Source organism: Meriones unguiculatus, chromosome 19 (assembly GCF_030254825.1).
Source record: "Meriones unguiculatus strain TT.TT164.6M chromosome 19, Bangor_MerUng_6.1, whole genome shotgun sequence".
NCBI lineage: Eukaryota > Metazoa > Chordata > Mammalia > Rodentia > Muridae > Meriones > Meriones unguiculatus.
In genome coordinates, this window is record NC_083366.1 from 9,312,305 (window position 1) to 9,337,064 (window position 24,760).

The 24,760-nt window shown below is 38.0% G+C and overlaps 1 protein-coding gene across 1 annotated transcript in view; it reads right to left on the reverse strand.

Moving 5' to 3' along the window:
• Plxdc2 (plexin domain containing 2) overlaps positions 1-24,760 on the reverse strand; it is a 434,652-nt gene that overhangs the window by 84,033 nt on the left and 325,859 nt on the right. The window contains exons 7-9 of the mRNA XM_060372593.1: positions 23,370-23,469; positions 14,516-14,611; positions 14,210-14,291 (exon numbers count right to left, since the gene is read on the reverse strand). Of these exons, the coding sequence (XP_060228576.1) occupies positions 14,210-14,291; positions 14,516-14,611; positions 23,370-23,469 (278 nt within the window). The remainder of the gene's footprint in view (positions 1-14,209; positions 14,292-14,515; positions 14,612-23,369; positions 23,470-24,760) is intronic.

The window sequence follows — 24,760 nt, forward strand, 5'->3', positions numbered from 1 at the left end:
TGCAGTTTTATGAAGATATACACCTTTAAACTAATACGTAGAAGTTTCTAGAAATAAAAAAAATACTGGCATTAGTACAAGTTCTGATGAATAACTAAATTACATGAAAATTAGTCCATGGTTTCAACTCTCAAAAGAAAACGAATGCTATCCCTCATGCCTCTGCTTCTCCCTGTGTTCCACTGTGGATGAGGCATGACACGCTGTCTCCAGCTCCTGCGGCTTTGGTACAGAATTTGCTAGAAGATGAAATGAGTCTGTACTCCCACCCCATCCATTTCTGCCATCACAGTGACAAAATTGAAATGAAAATAACATTGCTTTCAAGGATTATGAAATTGTCATATCTTTTGTTTTGCTAGAGGATACATTTTAATGGAAGGTAAAAAATTCAGAAAGTATTTTTAATAACATTTCTTATGTTTTCATATAAATATTGAAGCGCTGGCTTGAGTATCATCATGCTGTGCTTTGAATGTTCTAAATTTTAACATGAGATTCAAGCAAAACAAACGCACTATGAATAATGTTTGCTGCTGTTTTCATTAAGCATCATATCACCTTTTCAACAGAATATTATCAGTCCAAGGTCCCTCAGTATTCAATAGTCGTGTTAGCTGTTTTTAACATATGACAACTATGAACTTTGCTTTTAAAATGTTTACTTCTTTGTCCTTTAAGGACTGCATTCTTATTTCTATAATAGTCTGGTACCTACTGTTTTATAAAATTGAGCATACATAATTTCATTCTCAGGCAATTAACTTTTAATTATTTCAGGAAAGCTCATTATTTTATTAATGCCATCAAGCTAACAGAATAAAATTAAACTTAATGTTTAAATGCTACATTTTAAGACATTCTTCATCTGTTTATTACACGGAATTTGTTGAAGTATAGCTTTCTCAGTTATAAACACATGGAATGTAGCTTCCATGGTTGGTTACATAAACAAAACTTTCAAATCACTGAACATTCTTGAAAAAGATGCTGTAAGCACGAGATGCTAAATAGCAGTAGAGATTTTAATCTCTGGTTAGCCAAGTGGTGCTCAGAGGGAGAGCAAACACAGCATTTGTTGATTGGAAAATCTAAAACAATTTAAAAGAATGCCTTGGTGTTTTCAGGTGTACTTAATTATCGGTAGATATCACTCAAGCATTTACTTATTTAGAATCCAGGAAAAAAAAGAAAGAAAGAAAGACAGAAAAAGAAAAAGAAAATGGCTTCTGTTCTGTATTCATACCCTTCCTGCATTTTGACAGAAAAATCACTGGCCATAGGAGACAGAGACCAAAATGCACTGTATTTTTATTTTAAGGAAGAGGAAAATAATTATATACATTTTCTATCAAAAAATCTAGTGAATACAAGAGGATCTTCCTGGAGGAAAGATACATAGATATGTAGGCAGCATTAACTGTCTGCTCTAGAAAAGTTATTTTTGAGTTTCTGAAATATCAGTCCTAATATACCTGGATATGTTTTCTTTCCTTTTTGTTCTTTGCTTGTTTTTCTTTTTCTCTTCCTTCCTTCCTTCCTTCCTTCCTTCCTTCCTTCCTTCCTTCCTTCCTTTCTTTCTTTCTTTCATTCGTTCTTTCTCCTTTTGGCTATTTCCCGGGAATATTTGCTTTGTTTCTTGATAGAGTAACACATTATTTATATAGTAAAGACTTAAACCTTGCCAAAAAATTAATACTGAAATGAATGGTGGTATTCAATAGACAACCCAACCTCATTCTCCAAAGAGAAACCCTATCACTAAGATAATAAGTGGAGTTTTTCTATTATTTTCTCTATTTTTGAAGATATTTCAAAATGTTTTCATATAAAATAACCCCCCAATGAACTACTATTTCAATCAGGTTACGGTGCAGCTACACTGTGCTGAAAACTTGGGTTAGAAGGTCTGAGGGGCAAGAAAGAGGACCCAGGGTAAGATGACCAATCCTCACTTAGAAAGACAAATGGGATGTGCATTGGACATAGGAAAAAACAAGTAATAGGACAGGAGCCTACCGCAGAGGGCCTCTGAAAGACTCTACCTAGCAGTGTATCAAAGTAGATACTAACACTCATAACCAAACCTGCAGAGTGCAGGAAATCATATGAAAGAAGGGGGAGTTAGTATGATGTGGAGAGGCTAGGAGCTCCACAATGACCAAATATATCTGGGCACAGGGGTCTTTTATGAGACTGATACTCCAAAAAGGGCCATGTATGGATATAACCTAGAACCTCTGCTTGGATGTAGCCTGTGGTAGCTCAGTAACCAATTGGTTTCCCTAGTAAGGGAAGCAGGGACTATTTCTGACAGGAACTCAATGACTGGCTCTTTGATCTCCCCACCCTCCAAGGGAGGATCAGTCCTGCTAGACCACAGAGGAGGACTTTGCAGCCAGTACTGAAGATTCGTGATAAAACAGGGTCAGATGAAAGGGGCAGGGAGGAGATGAGAGAGGGAGGAAGGGATTGGGAAGGAATGAGGGAGTGGGATACAGCTGGGATACAGAGTTAATAAAATGTAACTAATAATAAAAATAAAAAAGAAAAAAAAACGAAAAAATAAAGAAGGTCTGAGGGGCTATGACTTTACTTCCTTAAAGAACCATTTTTTGTTTTGTTTTGTTTGTTTTAAGCTGCTCCAGTTTAACCAGTTAAAGTCAGAATTAAGCTGCTGCCTCGTCTCTTTTACAGATAACTGGTAGACACAGTCCTGAGACACTCCCCAAGATCTCATACCTGGGAAGTGAGCTGACACACATTCTGTTCATCGTGTCTTTGTCTATGTCCTCCATGGAGATCAGAGTGTATGGCTGCAGGAATGAACTGGGAACCTCCCCTCATCTTAAGTAAAGTTTAAAAGGAGACTCCATTTCTGCCAATTGGGCTTTGATTTTGCCTTTCAGATACTCTGCTATGCTCCTGTCTCCGGTGTGGGAGCCTGAACTCCCTTTGTAACTACCACCAAGACGCTGCCTGTCTATCTGCATCTGTAAACAGCATTAATAATATTTTAAATAAATTCCTTATTTTACAGTAATTCATCTTGGCATCCCCCTTGAATGTCAACCCACATTAAATATATTCACTAAGTTTCTTTAAAAACAATTATTATAAAGGGGTTTAGACAAAAATAAACGTTCAACTTACTACCTATATGTAGTGTGGCTCAAAACATCTTATCATGGTTGTAATACTATTCCACATGTACAATGATTCCTTTAAAAAATGAATGGACACTTTAGTAGCAATAATTCTTTGAAAATCCAGAACTAAAATATGTCCCAATGATTTCTGATGTTACATTTTAAATTATTGTTTATCACAATTTATTCACTTTGTATCTGTCTGTAGCCCCCTCCTGCATCTCCCAGTCCCACACTTCCTCCCTCTTCTCTCCCTCTGCCCCTTCCCTAGTCCACTGATAGGGGAGATCTTCCTCCCCTTCTATCTGACCTAGCCTATCAGGTCTCATCAGGGCTGGCTACATCATCTTCTTCTGTGGCCTGGCAAGGCTACACTCCTCAGGGAGAGGTGATCAAAGAGCCAGTCACTGGAGTTCATGCCAGAGACTGGCCCTGCTCCCCTTACAAGGAAACCCCCATGGAGACTGAGCTGCCCATGGGCTGTAACTGAACAGGGGTTCTAGATCCTCTCCATGCATGGTCCTTGGTTAATTCATCAGTCTTGGTTAATTCATGAGTCCCCTCTAGTCCCAGATTTTTTGGCTCTATTGGTCCCTGTGGAGCTCCTGTCCTCTCCAGGTCTTTCTATCCCCCCGTCTTCTATAAGATTCCCTCATAGCCAAAGTCTGGCTATGAATCTCAGCATTTGCTTTGCTAGCCCGCTGGGTAGAGTCTTTCAGAGGCCCTACATGGTAGGCTCCTGTCTGAATCCCTGTCTTCTCCTACTTCCAATGTCTACCATGTTTGTCCTTCTGAATGAGGATTAAGTATCTTACTTAGGGTTCTCCTTGTTGTTTAGCTTCTTTAGGACTATAAATTTTAGTGTGTTTATCCTATATTGTATGACTAATATCCACTTATAAGTGAGTATATACCATGCGTGTCTTTCTGTTTCTGAGTTATCTTACTCAGGATGATCTTTTCTAGTTCCATCCATTTGTCTGCAAAATTTACAATTTCATTGTTTTTAATTGCTGAGTAGTATTCCATTGTGCAACTGTACCACAATTTCTGTATTCATTCCTCAGTTGAAGAACATCTAGGTTGTTTCCAGATTCTGGTTATTATGAACAAAGCTGCTATGAACATAGTTGAGCAAATATATTTTTTGTATGGTTGAGCATCTTTCAAATATAGGCCCAGAAGTGGTATAGCTAAATTTTGAGGTTGCACTATTCCTGATTTTCTAAGAAAGTGGCAGATTTCCAAAGTGGTTGTACAAGTTTACATTTCCACCAACCATGCAGGAGGGTTCCCCTCTCTTCATATTCTCTCCAGTATGCGTATTGTCACTTGAGTTTTTGATCTTAGCCATTCTGATGGGTGTAAAGTGGAATCTCAGGGTCATTTTGATTTGCAATTCCCAGATGACTAAGGACAGTAAGCATTTCTTTAAGCATTTCTCTGCCATCTGATATTCCTCTATTAAGAATTCTCTGTTTATCTCTATACCTCATCTTTTAATTGGATTACTTGGTTTTTTTGGTGTTTAACATTTTGAGTCCTTTATATATTCTGGATATTAGCCTTCTGTCAGATGTAGGGTTGACAAAGATCCTTTCCCATTCTGTAGGTTGTTGTTTTGTTTTGTTGACAGTATCCTTTTCTTTACAGAAGCTTTTCAGTTCATGAGGTCCCATTTATTGATTGTTGATCTTAGAGCCTGTGCTGTTGGTGCTCAGTTCAGGAAGTTGTCTCCTGTGCCAATGAGCTCAAGGCTCTTTCACACTTTTTCTTCTAACAGATTTAACTGGTTTATTTACTATATACAAGTAATGTATCCAGAAACATCTTCCTCATTTTGAAGTCAAGCACTTCTTCAATGAGGCAGTGTCTCATATGGAACCTAGATTAACTTCATAGTCCAGATCTTCTTAGCCTCCCAAAAAATGGGAATATTGGTGAGTACCATAGTATATGGTGCTTGGTGATAAAAAAACATAAACTGACAAAAAGCAACTTTATGGGTAAAAGGTTTTTTGCTGTTATTGTTGGATTTTCTTCTTCTTCTGCTCACAATTATAGATGTAGCACGCTATCTGTATACAGATGCACGGAATTTTAAAGCAGCTATTACTTAATAAAGCAACTAGCTCCACCCACAGTCAAGAATATGAATGAATGTGTCCATGCCTCTAGGGTTAGTTTGCCGTTTCTGGTCTTATACAGTTCAGTTCAGTTCCAGCCCAGGGAATGGGGTTTCCCGCAGTAGTCTGATCTTTCATATATTAATTAACACAATCAAAACTATCTCAAAAAGACACGCCCATAGGCCATCCTGATCTAGAAAATCCATCTCCAAGACTCTTTCCCCAGGTCACTTTAGATTGTGTCAAATTAACAATTGAAGCTACCCATCACCTGCCTAACAGCATATTTTTTCTTTTTTTTTTTAATTTTTATTTTTTTATTTTTTTATTAATTACAGTTTATTCATTTTGTATCCCCCCATAAGCCCCTTCCTCCTCCCCTCCTGGTCCCACCCTCCCTCCCCCTTCTTCGTGCATGCCCCTCCCAAGTCCACTGATAGGGGAGGTCCCCCTCTCCTTCCTTCTGACCTTAGTCTATCAGATCACATCAGCAATGGCTGCATTATCATCTTCTGTGGCCTGGTAAGGCTGCTCCCCCCTCAGGGGGAGGTGATAAAAGAGCAGGCCAATCAGTTCATGTCAGAGTCCCTCTTCCCATCACTATGTAACCAACTTGGACACTATACTGCCATGGGAAATAGTAAGATCTAGAGAGGACAGGAACCCCACAAGGAGAGCAACAGAACCAGAAAATTTGAACACAGGGGTCTTCCCAGAGACTCATACTCCAACCAAGTACCATGCATGGAGATAATCTAGAACTCCTGCACAGATATAGTCAATAGCAAATATTTTTATTGACGTAATTTCTTTCTGTACTAGGTCTCACTTTCAAATTAGAAATCACTCTGTCACACAATTTTGTCAAAACCATTAAAGGAAAAATGCAATTATATTCTAACACCAAAACGAAAGTTTAAAAGCTTATGAAAGTCTTACTACAAATATATTAAATCAACATTTTCACATGTTCTCATACCACTTCAAGATGCCTAAGGATGTTTATCACAAAGCTGAGTCCCTAGGCTGCTCTCTGGACTACTAAATATGAACACCTTACTGGGTGGTACATGGAACTGCATTTCTAACAGCTTCCCATGGCTAATATTATCTAACATTAACAGTTGACAATAACTGAAAAGTGGAGTCACTCAGATTTAAAGCATATTGGAATCAGATATACCTCGGTGACACATTAATTTTACATTTTTGGCTGGAGATCAAAGAGCTCTGTTGCTTTGTCCAGCATTAATTGTTAGTTGTCTGTGCCACTGTGCACCCATCCTGACAGACATTCAGTTTAACTTCATCAGACTACATGGCCCCATTCCAGCAGAGATATGGGCATTTTTTACTCCTTTGAAGAACTTTGGAATGCTTCCTTAAATTTCTGATTGCTGCTGAAATTTGTCTGGATAGACAGACACCTTCTGATGTACTAGAAAGTCCAATGCACTTAAAAGATGATAAACTAGTCTAAATCTGTACTGTGTCTACTGTGGTCTCTAGTTCTAGACATATAAGCAAGTTATGCATTGTTGTTTGCTATATATCATTAAAGTTCATGTTTCTTTGATGTCATCAATAAAATAGGACACCAGTTCTCTGCTGTCCTGTCCATGTTGACTAAGATATTGTTACCATGGAGCACCATGCTTGTTGCTTCTTTAAATACTTGCATCTCATAGTTCAGCAAATACATAGCTCCTATCAACATGAAAACTTTTAGAACTATAAATAGAGCCATAAATCATAACTTTAGGCAGACATACCCATTTTGTATACTAAAATTATAAAGTTTTGACTATCAACATAGTAATTCAATCCCCTTGGTAAAGAAATACAGGTGATTTCAACTTGTAAGAAAATCAGCATATCGGAACAGGTTACAAAGTCTGTTAACCTCTTCCACCTGAAATTATGATTTTTTTCAATCAAATCCATATGTTTTCCAATGAGCTAAATTAAATTGAAGGTTATAATTGTGTTTTATATATAAATATGTAATCTACAAGACAATGGGTTTTTATGACATTTTCATGCATGTCATTTAAGTCCAAAAAAGCACAGAGCAGTTTCTGGGAAGCATGTTTTCAGTTGTTAAACATTCAGAGAGATGTATTATTTTGTTTGTAATTCAAATGGATGGAAGTATGAAATATAATTATTTGCTGAGTTTTATTAGCACTGATTTTTTTTAATTTGAAAGAAAATGCAAAGTGGAAAAAAATTTAAAGACACCAAGAGAGATCACAATATCAAGTAATTGTGTGCCACACTAGTTGTGAATGTTGACACTCTATGTCATATATCAGAATAGTTCTTCTTATGGCAACTGGGATAACATGGGCAAAGTCAGCGGTTAGTACTAACTCAAAGAAACAATTAAGATCGTAAGAACTTTCCAGCGTCAACTGTCTTTTAATTCAGTCTAAGCATAAGCATGGGTATGTATCATGCCAGACAGGATGGAGGCGCAGGCTGGGAGATGCTGCGGCAAGCTAGCTGTGGTTGAACTCCGTGGTGAAGCTTTATCAGCTGAGTTATCCTTTATTGGTGCCTCTTCCCCTCATATCCAGGTAGCAGCAGTTAACACCCCAGTCCAGAGTAAAAGTTACACACATTGTCTTGCCTCATCCTGTGACCTAGAGGCTCAACGGCAGATATTGTGGCAAGGATCCCAGAAGCCCTCTCAGAAAGTATGTGTGTTCTCTGTCTCTTCCTTTTCACTATCACTCACTCCACAAACCTACGAGAAACAGTCTTTGTGAGCTTCCAGAGATACACTTGTAGAATATAATAAAATCACCCCTCTCCTCTTTCTTAGGTGTTAAAACCCAAAGGCTTTCTGTTAGTGTGAGAGTAAGACCACTTCTATACCAAGCACTCCTTCTGATCTCCCATGACTCCACTTTCTCTACAAACCTAGCTTACAATACTGTCCCTCATGCAGCTTCATTTCCTCAACAGTCAAGTTGGTACCCAGTGTAGACCCATGTGAGTCCACTCTTTAAGGTAGACATGGTGTCTACACTGCTGTACCTGGCTCTTATCAAAGCTCAGACAAGTAGATTATTACTTCTAGAAGTCCTTCCTGGCCAGCTAGTCAATGCAACTGCTACCTTTTTCAAATCCAGGAGAGAACTTCTCACCATCTGAGGCCCATGCAAGTACTAATTCATTTACTTTCTAGTCTACTAACTTAAGCTCCTAGCTCTACAAGCGCTGTGATCAATACCTGACTATTGTAATTTCCCAGGCTTTAATCAGAAAATGCAACAGGTATGCTGTTAAATAAGCAATACTTAATAGCCAAGTATATTTTAACTGAATGTCCACTTTTGGAAAAGGATGACTGAACAGAACAATGTCTCTTTGAGGTGCAAGGAGAGGGACAGGTCAGGGTCACCAACAGAAGGGTATCACGTTTACACTCATGCAGAATCTAGTTTAAAACACACACAATATATACATATATACAGTATATAATATAGAAATGGGAAGCATATGTGTGACATATTAACGTTGACACACATATATGAATGTTATATGACATGAAAGAAAATATCTATTTGGGGAGGAAGGAGATTGGCACATGGAATAAGAGGGTAAAATTGGGTACTGGATATAAATTTGAGGAAATTACAATGATCTATTTGTACAAGAAGATGCTAATGAAACTGTTATTTTATAGAACTCATTTTAAAATAATCAAATAAAAATACCCTGACACGACATGAACTCAGTGGCTGGCTCTTTGATCACCTCCCCCTGAGGGGAGAAGCCTTAACAGGCCACAGAGGAAGACAATGCAGCCAGTCCTGATGAGACCTGATGGAAGGGGTGGAGGACCTTCCCTATCAGTAGACTTGGGAGGGGCATAGGAGGAGATGAGGGATGGAGGGCAGGATTGGGAGGGTCGAGATAGGGGGTTACAGCTGGGTTACAAAGTGAATAAATTGTAACAAATTAGTATGACCTGGAGAGGATAGGAGCTCCACAAGGACCAACTATATCTGGGCACAGTGGTCTTTTCTGAGACTGTATCTCCAGCCAAGGACTGTGTATGGACATAACCTAGAACCCCTGCTCAGATGTAGCTCATGGTAGCTCAGTATCCAAGTGGGTTCCCTAGTAAGGGGAAAAGAGACAATTTCTGACATGAACTCAGTGGCTGGCTCTTTGACCTCCCTCCCCTTCCTGAGGGAGGAGCAGCCTTGCTAGGCCACAGAAGAGGACATCGCAGCCAGTCCTGAAGAAACCTGATAAGCTAGGGTCAGATGGAAGGGGAGGAGGACCTCCTCTATCAGTGGACTTGGAAAGAGGCAAGGAGGAGATGAGGGAGGGAGGGTGGGATTGGGAGAGAATGAGGGAGTGGGCTACAGCTGGGATGTAAAGTTAATAAACTGTAACTAATATTTAAAAAATCTAAAAATTAAATATTAAAAATCAAATATAATTAAGCCAGTAAAACTTTTTTCTTAAAATGTTTTATATATCTGCTAACAATGCCCTGTTTGTTTTTCTTACTATATCTCTCAGTAGTACTAATTCTAGTCACTCAACATTTATTTGCTCAAAGATTACTTCCCCATACCAAAAACATAAATTCTGTTAGTGGATTGAATCTCTCTCTCCCCCTTTCTCCTCCGCTCCTTTTCCCTCCTTCCTCCCTCCATGTCTACATTCCCCTATCCTTTTCTTTCCAGCTGTCCAGGTCAATGAATGGTCTTGGATAGTAACTTCAGCAAAGACTTTATTCTTGAATGTATGATGATATATGCTAAAATTAAAATGATTAATTCAAGTTCTCTCAACACATTCCTACCTAGAAAAACATGGGCTAAGTATCTTCACTAAGTTCTTTCAAAATCAGATATCCTTATTGTGCCTGTAATGCAAATATTCTTAGACCTTGGGCCAGCAATGCACACATCTTGCTTCCCAAACATGGGAATTAATAGAAATAAACCAAGACATTAAAATTATCTTTTTTTTTTTGTTGTTGAGGAAGTTCAGTTTGAGAGTTGAGTAACTACTAATAACTAACCATCAGTCTAGTCTAAGTGAGTATATGCAAGAAAGAATGCTGGGATAAAAAATTGGCGAGATTCGTGCTACTTAATCTAACATGTCTCCTGTTTTGCTATTTTTTTTTTTTCATAAAAGCAGCAAAGTCTGGGGAAATAATGCTAGATAGCGAAGCAAAGTCTGGAAGCTAACAGGTCTAAGGAGAAATTAGTAAAATGCAGGGGGAAATTAACTCCAATATAAGTGCAATGAGCCATAGTTAAACCAATTAATGAGACAAATTTTGGAATGTATATAACTGGGTTCCCCAGCGTTAAAACTGAATCTGTGTTCCGTATTCCGCAGAACAATAGCCAGTAACATGTTAAAACACATGCTTGCATTGGTAGCAGTCAGCAGTGAACCCTATGAATCACTACCAGTCACACTTACTGTGCTGTTAATAAAGGAATCTGCTGGAGCCTTGCGCATATTGTGACTCTTCTCTATATTTTGGCCCTGCCAGTTTAAAAAAAAATTACTATTTTTCTTGCAGCATCAATGATGTACAAGTTTAAAATTATCTTGCTTAATACATTCACCTGTCAGATGCCAGCAGACCAGGTGAGCTACTGAGACCCAAAGCTGGATGTCACACAGATTAAAATTCAGTGTCCAAACTTAACCCTTACCAGGGCAGAAGCCAAGAGGAAGTAACTTAGCCAAGCACCTGCGCTTCCTTTGCCAATACACTCTTCTGAAAATATGCTCTTAAATATAATATCCATAAACTCTTACGTACGCTATCAGGCTGATAAATCTCTCAACAAAATAGAAATTCTATCAGTATAATCAGATTTCAACTTGCAGGCATGCTTTGGCTAAAAACATTGCTTTTTTATATTTTTGGTTGTGAGCCTAGATTTTAAGGGCTGAACAAACTCTCTCCTGGGGAGGGAGTGCAGCCTTGCCAGTCCACAGAGGAAGGTGATGCAGTCAGCCTTGATGAGACCTGATAAACTAGGGTCAGATAGAAGGGGAGGAGGACCTCCTTTATCAGAGGACTAAGGAAAGGGCATAATGTGTGGGACTGGGAGGAGACAAGAGAGGGGGCTGCAGCGGGGATACAAAGTGAATACATGGTAATAAATAAATTAATTAATTAATTAATTAAAAAATTGAAAATAGAAATATCACAAGCTAGCCGTAGCACTCTTAACCATACAACCAGGGGACGGTACATCCTAATGCGTGTACAGATGTACAATTATTGTTGGTTTCATGATTTACAACAGCAAGGAAATAGAGCTATCCAGTATGTCCATCAAGAAATAAATATATAATGGAAACATGAAAAATATTGCTTTCTTCAACGTTAGAGTGCGTATTTCTACAGAATGCACATATTTTCAAAACTGCTTAGCATTAGGTATGTTTCTAGGTGAGTCTTCAAAATGTTCACTTTCTTTAACAGTTTTTTTTTTCAGGCAGATATTCTAATTATCCAAGACTCATACATGCCTGTCATCATACTATGTGGAAAATTGAGGCAGGAGGATGAAGTGTTCAAGGCTACCCTGGGTTACAGAGTAAGGCCTTACTCCAAATAGCAAACCCAAACAAAACCATCGCATGCTGCTAAGGGTCACCAGCGTGTACTGGTTTTCCTCAGCATTTCTGGCGTTAGCACTGGAGAGCCTCTTGTCCTAGGTGACCTCTACCTGATTTCTTCATCCAACACTAATCATAGCGTATCAATAATATAATATCAAGGTATTCCCAGATACCAGCGAGAAAGGGAAATATACATGCCCTTCACCTTTAGTGTGCCTGCAAAGGATTTGAACAAAGGAGCATAGTAGCCTCACCCTAACAGGAATGGCTCCGTATGGTAGTCAATGAACTTGATCTTGAACTAGCTATGAAGACAGCTGATGACATCTTTCATTCAATTCCTTTAGCATTTTTCACTTCAGAGGTCAGTATCTAAATAGATTTGGAATGATTCCTGATAATGCATGTGATCTTTACAAAATCTTAGTAAATACATATATAACCATCAATCCTTGATTCATTGCACTTCTGCCCACTCTGAGTATAAAGCACAGTTAAAATCTGCTTTGAAAAATGCTAACTGCCTGCTTTCCTTCTCCTTGTTGAAATTCTTTTCCCAATGGAAATGGCTGGCACAGCACGTTCACTTGAAAACGAAACTAAGGCTCTCAGGAACTGCAACGGCTGCAGCACTGCAGCAGTTACTCGCAAGTTATTCAGTCAAAAATGTTTCCTATTTTTATGAAAGAAATTTGCGTTCTATCTTTATTCCTTCAGTAACATTTACCACATCCTTTAACGCGCCTTAAACATGACAGAAATGCTGCAGCAGGTAGATGAGGAGACAGTGCATGTCCTCTAAGGTGGCAAGGCACTGAGAATCCCTAGCTGGAGGGAGAAGATGACAGTTTATAGATTCCAAATGATGGAGACTGTAACTCTGTGTGAGTGCAGGGATCCTGTTCATGTTCTTCATTGCTGTGCTTCAAGCCTTGGACATATGTTGAGCACAATGGTTGAACAAACAACAGTCACTGACAAAGTGACTTCTTAAGAGTCATCTGTGTTAAATCTTCCACAGCCATGTGCCCTGTGAGGGATGCTCTCAGTTCGCATTTGGCTGGATTTGGAATCAACTAAGAGACACACCTCCAGGTATTCCCAGAACAAGAGGGACGATGACTCTTCTCCACACTGTGTAGCACTTAGGGTCCTATTAAAACCATGGTTGCTTGCCTGCTTAACCTCGGGTATTATGGTGAGGTATAGATCCCATTGTTACTTCTGTTGTAACCATCAAACCCAAGCTTCTTTTTCCTTCCATCATAAATAAGGAGCAGCTGCTCTCCAGGAGTTTTCTAGACCTTCAGACTCATACTGGGATTACTGGGACATTCAGCTTTGTGGGCATAGACCTACTAGACTCTCAGCCCGTTTATCTTAGACAGCCATAGCTGAACTACCTAGATTATATTGTGTAAGTGCACTTAATAGTTTTCCATTTTACTTATTCCGTTCTTCTAAAGATCTTTAACTAATGAATTTTGCATTCCCAGAAGCAGCACAATTCACTGAGCTGGTTCCCCCTTGAGTCAGCTCACCTTCACTAATTTATTCACTATTTTTGGTGGAAGTGTGTCCATCCATCATCTCGAGGAACAGCAATCTGCTCTTACTGTCATATTTCTCTCACACTCTTCAGTTTATGTAAAACTCCCGAGACTCAACAATCTACTTTATCACGGAAGGAAACCAGTATATATTTTTGACACAAGTAAACGGTGCATCTTAAGTCCCTAAGTCAACTGCAGCACAAGGCCAAGGCCACATACACGTTCCTATCACAGGAAGGTCAGGTAATATCACCCTCAGCCTACATCAGTAATGTTGACTGATGGCCTTTCAGCTACTGGATAGGAAAAACTTAAGAATGTGCATTTGATTACTGCAATATATCCCTGCTGTGGAAAACATAGTTCATGCTATGGTTTCTGTAGAATAAGGGCTGAAATTATCCATCCGAGGCTCAGCACCTACATCATGATGTATGTTAAGCCCTATAGAGAATTATAAATATATGACTTATTCTGGCCTTATAGACTTTGGAGGTTCTTAGTCATTTTAAGTAGCTGACAAAAGAATATATTGAAATCTCCTTTTCCAAGTATATTGGTTTTCCACTTCATTCTAACTATACCTATATGTTATATGTTCACATCTAACGTATATATGCACACACACGTATGTGTTCACACCAATGCAATCAATGCATACATGATCTATACACCCGAAAAAACTTATAACTCCGTGGGCATAGAGAACAAGCCTTTTTCATAAAAATATGATGTCTATAAATTATTCTTTTACCTTTGAAGTTTATTACACCAACTGCAGTTGAAGCCAATCTGAGAGGATACACAAGGGCCACAACCATTGAACTGGAGACATGCTAAGAAACAGGAGAGAACAGACTCATCAGCACTAATTGACAGTGGGAAGGGGAGAGACTGCTTATCCCAAGCAAACATCACCACCCACCCTATACACAGCCAGGGTCAGGCTATTCACGCTTGACAAGCACGATTAGATCTGAACACTGAACACAACGTAGTAAACAAATCAATTGTCAATATGAAAGTATTTTTTCCATCTCACTATCTTCAGTTAACTTACTAGGGAGTGGGGTCATCTCCACAGCTGAGATGTTGGTAATTTTTGACATCTGTAGTTCTACTCGGTGATATTCATAAATTGTTCTTCTTCGCACATCTATAAAAATAACAAGTAAAGAAAAATCAGCTTTGAATATTTCTCCAGTTATAAACAAGAGCATATGAAACAATAGACATAGAAGTGCTAACTGTGCCTGAAAAAGCCGTGTAGCTTTATTCTGGGAGAAACTGCCATCTTATCACTGTGATTCTATGTGTCAAATCCCTCAAACTTGGGAAATCTATCAAGGGTCCTCTGTGGTTGCACACGTGTTACAGTGAGTTAGAGGCCTGCTAACTCAGGGAAGTGTGTTAAATCTCAATCTGAACTTCCACATCACTGAAAATAGAACATGTCTGGTTATATATGTACATGATATGGGGATTTAACTTTGTAGCTATCAGTCTCTTCACTGGATAGGTTTAGCTTGAAGTTATCTTATGTGCAAAAGTATATAATCTTGTGTTCATTGTGTCATTCACTGGAAAGCTCTTCATGTTCATAAGACTGTAAACAATGTTTAAAGAAACCAACTAATATTTTGTCTCATTGAAATAATCATATATTCTCCTTAATCATTAATAATTAAGGAAGGGTAAACTTCCTCAGTCATTAGAAAAAAATAATGATTTCCTGATAACAGTTTCCTTGAAATAAGGAAACAGAGGATCTTCTTTTGTCTTTAACTTTTGAAGAAAAGAAAATTACTGTTCATTATTTCCCTTCATCTAGGTAGAGAATAAGTTCCTAGTATATTTCTTTTCTGTCTGTTTTGCACAGTTTAGTTTCTAGAAGTAAATAAAAAACAAGGTCTTTTAGTACAATTATTAGGATGAAGGTTCTAAGGTCTTTTCAGCAAAGTTTGGAAAATTGGTCATCATCTTAGCTGATTTTTACCATATTAGCACACTGTTATGCCATATTATATTTGGAAAACCTCAGCTAGTAGCAATAAGTAGGAAGCCCTGAGGATTAGTTGTTGACAGGGTGTATACAGTAGAGGGAAGGAGACACCATTTTCTATGCTGGTTCAATTGCCTGACTAGTGTACCAACTATTGGGAGGAGATGAATTTAACAAGGCTAAAATTAATGAGAATCATTTTGTTTGGTGACCCGCCAGTCTGACAGCTTCCAAATGGTTGCTTCTGTCATATTTCAGAGACAACTTTGTTAAAAAACAAGTCATTAGGAATTTATTCACTGGTTGGCCCTGCCAAACCTGGAAGCTTTTGTATGACTTCAGAAATGTATTTAGCTCATGTGTCTACAAGAAAATGAGCCACAATAATAAACTATAAATAATAAGCAATAAATAATAAACAAATGATTATTACTTCAATTACTTTTCTATAACTTAAAAAAGATTGATTACAACATTCGTAAATGGATGACTTTTACAAATTAGAAAACAAAATAAAATAAGCCTTCATAGAGTAACACTCAGAGAAAATACAGTCCAGTGATCAAGATATTCTGGTGATATGATTCAATGTTCACATGTTGAACTGCTGGTTTGAGAACATCTGATCACCCACAGGGTAGGGACAGTATGTTCATTCACACTGAAACTCTAAGAATCCTATCCTCTATATCCGCACTCAGTGGACTAACTTGATTCTGCTTCTTTTCTTGCCTGCCTTAAAGGCAAATATTCATGACATAAGATAATGGTAATTTCCTGCATTGTCCTATCCTTATATTTATTAAATATCCTAGTCCTTTGAATGGTCAGACACATATTTACTACCATTTCCTTATTTGGTTGTCCATGCTTAATGGCTGGCTCCAAATGATTATATCCTATTTGTTTTCTAGTCTAAATTGATCCCAGCTTTCAGGACCAGGTAACCAGTAACTTTAAAGTAAACAGTAGCTCATGTACATCACAAGATTCATTCTCAGCATGAAGACCAGGAAAAGTAAACAAAAAATTAAGGAAAAACAGGATGCTATTACAACTGTTACAAGCTCCATACCCAAAGATATGGTAAAGGACTTAGCTTGTTGGAGTTGCAAAACAAAGCATATAGAAAAAAAACATTTTAATGTGCTACCTATAAACTTTATCTTTTCTAATTCTGTTGCAATTCTAGAAAACATCAGTCACACATTAGATGAAGCAGCATAAACTTAGTGGGCCAAGAAGTGCTCACTGTATCTCTTGTGCTTCTTCATTATTCATTCCCTCGCTGAAGCCTAAGGATCACATTTCCTCAAGTTCCCCTATGTAAATGAAAGCATCCCTATGGAAAAATAACCACACCCTTTCCCAGTCCTTTCCCCGTCCAGCCTCCAGATGCCCCAACATGCTTCATTTCCTGACTCCCTTCAGGAATCATCCATCCAGAGAATTAGAACTGAGGTTGTGAGCGGAGGGCAGCATGGAGTCCTCACAGCTAACATGGCTCTTTGGGCCCTAGAAAAGTATATCTCCCTGTTCCCATGGTTAGGAAAAGATTGTGTAATACCCATTTGAAACTTCATTAAATCTTATGTCATTAAATCTCATGCTATTCATTATATTTTTTTCTTTCAGAGAGGAAGAAAAAAGGGAGGTGACGTTTTCGTTAATTGAAAATTGGCAGAATGGAGTATGCTTTCTTCACATTTAGAATCAAGTGTTGAACCAAACAAGCCCAGCCAAAAAAGTGGAGAGCATTTGGGCTCAATCGTTTAGATGTCTGGCCTTCACCACAGTGGTACAAACTGCACTGACAAGGAAGTTTCCAATATCAATATTCAGTTGGGAAAATTAATATGCCAGCATGTTTATAAATGCAGGTTAACCAGAACCGATTAAAATTACAATGTTCCCTGCATAGCGGGTAGGTATAAAGAAAACAGGTATTTGTTATGGGATAGGCGAGGGAAGCAATTAATAAAGACGATATAAATTTGAGGCAAATACAAAGTAGGAAAGTAAAAAAGATATGGTATCAAGTTATAATTAAAGAAAACAAACCCAGTTCTCATTGGTTAGCAAATTTCAGCAACGACTGGCTTTGAAGCCTGGCCTGAGCACGTGCCATGCTTTATGGAGTAAGACGACTACTGGAAAGGGTCTGCGAAGATGAGCTCACTTTCACTGGTTGAGTGCTATAAAAGCACTTTACGCTGACTGGAGCTCACTTACCTCAATTACTCCTGTCCTAATGGGCCTCCTCGCAAGTGCTCACTGAACAAATGAATGCTCAAATGTCTTGCATATAAATCTTGTGTTAAAGTTCTTTCTGTGGTGCCTAGGATTTTATATTAGACACGACATAAGTTGGCTACTTTGAATAAATCAAGAAACAATTTAAGTAAATAGAAGCTTGTTTTTTCTTGACATATGTGGGCACTTATGAAAAGCCAATGAATGCACAAAATTTAAATGAAATAACTTAACCACAGTTCCTGAGGGAGAGCATTCCTGCTCATAGCATCCGGAGAAAAATTCTCAAATGTGTTAAATTTTATAAATCAGTGGTTTCTAATCTCCAAAGAATCCTGAGTTCTATTTTTTTATTATTATTAGTTTTTTTCACCTCAGTGGGTTGGGGGATTGGTTAGTGCATGAGCACCTGCTCAGTTCACAAATGATACGTTTGAACCCTCACCACTAGGAAAGGCTGGACGAGGCTGCCAGCCAGCCTTTGCAGGGAGTGTGCACACGGGCAAATCCCCGAGCTGCTGGCTAACAAGCCTGTAGGAAGTGCAAAACTTCTGGTTCAGTGACAGACTCTCCTTCAAGGAAATAAGGCAGAGAGTGACGAAGGAAGACACACAGGATCTCTGTTCTGGTCTCTGAATAGGCACACAGGGATGTGCCCCTAGCTCACTCTCCTGCTGCAGACACAGACTGAAACACACCCAGACACAGAATGGGCCATTTAGTTGTATAGTCGATGGTACGGGCTTCAAGGAACCATACAGTTCTTTGAGCATCTGCAGCATCACAGTCAGCCACAAAGAGGTGTCAGGTGATCCTCACCAGGATCCCCCCCCACACACACACATGTGCTCTCTCTCTTTCTCTCTCTCTCACACAGAAATGTCTAAAGACATTTCCAAAAACTCGTCAATACCAACCAAAGAAGGAACATCAATAATGTATGAATTTAAATAAAATATCATTTTGCACAAGGCCCTTTAGTAAGAGGGCATTTTATAAAAGAGAGCTTGCTTTTGTATTTATTTTTTTCATTGAGCATTTGGTAAGCTACTGAAGTCCTGAGAATCAAAGTAGCTAATGAAATGGTGTTGCAAAGGGAAGCAATTTTACATTCGGCAGAATGAATAATTTTGAAGGGCTTTGCACTTGGACAGAATAGAGATCAGCTTACACCATTCACTGGAGATTTATAGACTCATCTGGCCTAAATGAATGCAAAGACTGATGACTCTGATATAATAAACTAGGCTCTTCTGGAAGCACTTGAAATGTGTTCTTTGAAATAATTTCGAAGAAAAAAATTAAATTATAATTTGTGTTTTAATGATTTTAATATTACATTAGAAGTTACAACTGTTAAATTACAATGATTAACTGTTAAATTACAATGATTTTTCCCTTCTATCAAATGAAAATTATAAATTAATATTATTAAAATTATTAGTAAAATTAAAATAATTATTAAATTATTATTATCAAAATTTACTTTTGAACAAGTACACCTCTACTTGAACATTCAACATTAATCATATTTAATTCATAAGTGATTAAGATTAATTAATTAATTAATTATAATTTAAAATTCAGTGCCTAAGGTTAAGCAGCCACAGAGAAGTCTATGTTTGTCACATTTAGATAGTAAGCTCATTGTCAAGTCCAGAACCTGATGAACAAAACAGAAAACATTTTTGATCAGTGTGCTGTTATAAAGCTAAAGCTATTTTTAATATTAAATAAACAAAACTCTGTTTATGCTTACTAAGATTGTTTTAGTCTCATTCTTAGTAATCTTGACTAAATCCTTCGAAATGATCTTATGTCTACAAACTTGGGAAAACAGTGAACCTGTGTCAAAACTTGTGCCAATGTCTTCCAGAGTTCAAATACAAGATAGGAACTTTGAGACATTTTGCTATATGAATTAAAGTTGTTTTTTGTTGTTGTTGTTGTTGTTTTGTTTTTTTCTGAACACGACCTAGTGTCTTTATTGAGCAGTGCAGTATAGCGATAGAGCAAAGTCACAGTGTAGCTTGAGCAAGGTCAACACATTTGGCATAGGAATTGCTGATGAGAAAGAGTTTACGTCATGAAACTGCCACATAACCTTGTTGGTGAGAAGCACAGTTTGAGATATCCGAGGGGATTTGTAAACTGGCCCTCTCGTGACTTGTGGTAGAAAACTTTAGGTCAGCTCAGCATCTGTGCAGCTAAGTTTCTTTTGCTAAAATTTTGTTTGTGTGTTAAAATAACTTTCTCATTATTGAGTTACACAGTTTTAAGTTTCTTTGTTTTTGTTTTGTTTTTCAAAAACCCACATAGTATTGTGAATATTCTACTTCTGTTTCAGGAAATGCATTCTTTGTTAAGCTCAGAGGGCAGAGAGACAGTAAGGCTGGATGAAGATCAGCACCCAGAAGTTAAAACTGAAATTCACAGTACTAAGTTGGAGGAGGGAGAAGCAAACAAATGTTATTGGCAAATGTTAATATGAGAAGCAACATCTACAACCAATCACTAAAGAGAAAGTTAACATAATTATTGAATGAAGGAAGCTATCCATTACTTCATATAGTAATCATTACATTCAAAATACACTCAGTGAGAAAAGAAGTAACAAAAATTCAATTATATGGGTTATTCTATATTCTCTCATTAAAAGATCTATATTTTTCTCTTTCAGTTGATCATTAAATGGAAATATGCACTCCTTCTTACAGGTGCCCATGAGATGCACCGGTGTACTCTATAACTTGGGAACAAATTCTTAGAGAGGTTAACATTTTATTGTCGCTGGAATGATTCTGAAGTAGATCTCATCAGTTCCAACTGTCTTCTTTCAGTATGGATTCATCATCAGGACGGGAGCATTAGAGACTCCAATTCTTTTTTCTTTTTTTTATTATTAGTTACATTTTATTAACTCTGTATCCCAGCTGTATCCTGTTCCTTCATTCCTTCCCAACCCCTCCCTCCCTCATCTCCTCTCTGCCCCTTTCCAAGTCTACTGATTGGGGAGGACCTCCTCCCCTTTCATCTGACCCTGCTTTATCAGGTATCTTCAGAACTGGCTGCAAAGTCCTCCTCTGTGGTGCTAGCAGGACTGCTCCTCCCTTGGAAGGTGGGGAGGTCAAAAAGCCTGTCATTGAGTTCCTGTCAGAAATAGTCCCTGCTCCCCTTACTATGGGAAACCAATTGGTTACTGAGCTACCACAGGCTACATCTGAGCAGAGGTTCTAGGTTATATCCATACATGGTCCCTGGTGGAGTGTCAGTCTCAGAAAAGATCCTTGTGCCCAGATATATTTGGTCCTTGTGGAGCTCCTATTCTTTCCACGTCATACTAACTCCCCCTTCTTTCATATGATTCCCTGCACTCTGCCGAAGGTTTGGTTATGAGTCTTAGTATCTGCTTTGATACATTGCTAGGTAGAGTCTTTCAGGGGCCCTCTATGGTAGGCTCCTGTTCTGTCACTTGTTTTCTCCTACGCCCAATGCACATCCCATTTGTCTTTCAAAGTGAGGATTAATCATCTTACCCCGGGTCCTCTTTCTTGTTTATCTTCTTAAGGTGTATAGATCTCATTATGTTTATCATATCTTATAAATCTAAATAAGTGAGTATATACCATGTGTGTCTTTCTCCTTCTGGGATACCTCACTCAGAATGATCTTTTCTAGATCCCACCATTTGCTTGAATATTTCATGATTTTCTCATTTTTGATTGCTCCATTTCTTCTTGGCTATTATTTTTTTTCTGGAGAGTCAATAGTAAGGTCAGCAAGAGCTGTGGATGTGATTCTAACCATGCAGCTTACTGACAAGAGATCAGTTTTGAACTCCAAGCCTCAGTAATGTTTGTGGACTGCATACTGAGTCCAAGCAGCATAATATAATATGCTTTCAAGATTCACATGATTTTGACCAATTTATTTAATGCAATTTATATTTTAGAGAATTCTTTCCTCTAAAATTATCCCTTCACAACATGGCCAAACTACCTAAATCATATTTTAGAGCCCCAAATTCTAAACACAACTATATGAAAACACAAACACAATATTAGATATTAAAAGACATTTTACAGAATATAAAACTTATTTTGTTCTTTGGTGGGTTCAGTCTCTATAAAACATGTCTCAGAACAGCAGCAAGGGATAAAGTGTGTTCTGAGCAAGTGGCATCTAAACCATCTTCCACAAATGGAAAAACAACAACAAATAAACCAAAGCCTGCATTTCCTTTTATTTCTTGTTGAATAACTGACTCAAGTCATGCCTGATTAAACTCCCCTGAAAGGAAGAATGTTGGAATGTTCCTCCTCAAACAGAAGCTGACCTTGGCTCTCCTGGGCTTTGCCTCTTAAGAGTTCTGTCAGGCGGCCTCCATGCAGCCTCACACACACTAATGTATCTTTGCTTTGTTCTCAGCACAATTAAGTTTCTGAAAAATCTCCCTTGATTTAAACATTTGCTTGACTATTACCTAGTGCAGTCTGTGATAACAAGGAGAAACCCGATGGAGGGCACAAATGTTCTTCACCAAGTAGAAGTGTCACTATCACAACGCCATCCTATGCCAAGAGAACCCTGGCAGTCAGCAGCCACACTCTTGCTTTGGAAAGTTTCATTTACTTCTTGCAATTGAGAGAGGACATAATTAAACAGAATCATCTCAAATCCATCCCAAGCAGTTTAGGTATGTGATAGACTGTCTACCCCTAATGAAATAAAGGAAGAACTTGAAAATGGGGAAGTACACGATCCACTCTCTAAATGTATTGGCTTAAGTAAATATATTTAAGGGAGCAAACAAATACTCAGGATTAGCATCCTGAAGCATTTGTCAGGATTACTTTGGCAGTAAAGTAGAGGATGCTTAAAACATTCAGAAGGTGGTCAGAACCTCACAGAATACAGCCAGTACTTGAACGTTCTCTTCTCTTTCTTCCTTTGATTCTGTGATAAATGCAGGGCCCTTGGCACGTGCTAAGCACATGCTCTCCTTCTAAGTAAAGTCACAGCAACATTATGCTCTTCAGAATCCATGAGCAACTAGGCAAATGATGAATGTTTTTTTTAACTCTACAAATTACAAACATCAACAAAAATAATATAAACAAAAGTGAGAGACAAGTCTTCCTTGGCAGATACAGTTACATCTACATTTTTTAGCTTAAATTCCCTGGTTTGATCAAATGTGTCAAATATAAAATGACATAACCTTTTTTCCTCATAAAATTATTTAAAATTAATAAACATAAAAAGTTTTAGGGCTATCAACTAAATGATTTGTCGCTGTTTATAACCATTTTGTCTTTATTGTTGTTATTAGAGACCTCTCTGCCTGCGTATGAGACGGTGCTTTAGCCAATCAAGTCACGGAGCCACCTGCTTTCTGCCTAACTGAGCATATATGCCAAAGAGCACCAAAACAGCCACAGTCAAATGTCCTTGGATAGGCCTTGTTTTTTTCTCTTCCACTAAGTTTATCAATTCAGAAGTAATGTAGTTGGACAAACCCAGCCTGAGTCACTAACGTAAATCACATAATAGAATTAACAAGCAGCAGTTAGCTTCTACAGTTCACCTGTGTGAGGTCAATATCCTTAGAACTGACCCTCATAGAAGATCAACTTTTAATTACTCTTCTTCTACCTACTGGGGATTTGCTGGATCCTGTGGACAACGACAAATGCATCAGACAATCCGACTTTCACTGGATGGTTGGTGGAACTTATCTGTGTGACCAAGACAGGGATCTAGAAAAGAACAACAGATTTCTGTGTATTAGGTAAGAACAGCACTCAGGGAGAAGTGTTCATGTTCAATGAATAAAATCAAATAATAGAGATGAGAGGCTAGAGAGCAAACATGGAAAATCACAGAAAGTAGATGACAATGTCTCAAATCACATCAGGTTCTTGCTACCCATGAGATAAAGGAACAAGGTATCCTCTAGTCACGTATTTGAAAATCTGATCATGATAGAAATAAATTCTTGGAAATATAATTGATGTTAGGAACTATGGAATTATCACACACACAAGCAAACCAAGGCACTAGCCTTGGCTATAATTTCCTTAACAGGAATTCTTTTATGATTTGTTTTCATACATAATTTTATGGAGTTTTAAAAACTATTTATAAATGGTCCTATAAATATAAAAACCTATAAAAATAAGTGTATTGCATAACATATATTAATCACACCATCACTGGTGATTATATTAGTCACATAATACACAACTTGTTAAAGCTATAATTAAGTCAATCACGTGCAATAATAGTTGTTCTAAGTGGCTGTTTTAATGGAAGCGCCTGGGAAAACTTATGAGGTGACACGGTTTGTCTCAGGTCTCATAGCCTAAAATTGAACCCTAAGGAAGCCAAAGCTCAGAAGATGGCACAAATTTCTAATATTTTCAGCTGAAAGCCTAGCAAATACCGATCATAGATGAGACTTGATTTATCAGTTACAAATGAGAACCTCTTTGAGGCTATTCTCTTGGATTAAGGAAAGATTCCACTGAACAGAATTACTGTCTTTATTATCAGTTTCACAAACACAAAAACAAGATTAAGGCAATATTAAATAACTAACATGTCAGGGAATTTAGAAGGGAAATACAAATGCACACACAAAAAAAATCATGTAGAAAGAGATTGGGGACCATTTTTGGATAATTCTGTAATAGCTGTATTTGAAGGGCCAGGGAAATGTCTTGTTAGGTACAAGCATTTCTTTCTGATGGCTCAGATTTCTTCTTCTGGACCCATATAAAAAGCCTGATATAGTGGCAAACAACTGCAATCCCTCTACTCCCACAGCAGAAGAGGAGAATCCAGGGGAAATAAGAGGGATCTTGCCACTAAAGAAAAAGGAAGGAAAGAACAAACTCTTGAAAAGTCATCAACTGATTTTAACATTTATGCTGTGGCGCGCGCGCACGCACACACACACACACACACACACAAAAGGGTTTTTTTGTTTGTTTGTTTTGTTTTGTTTTAAGAATGTTTGATCTGATGTTACTGTATTAGCCATAGTCA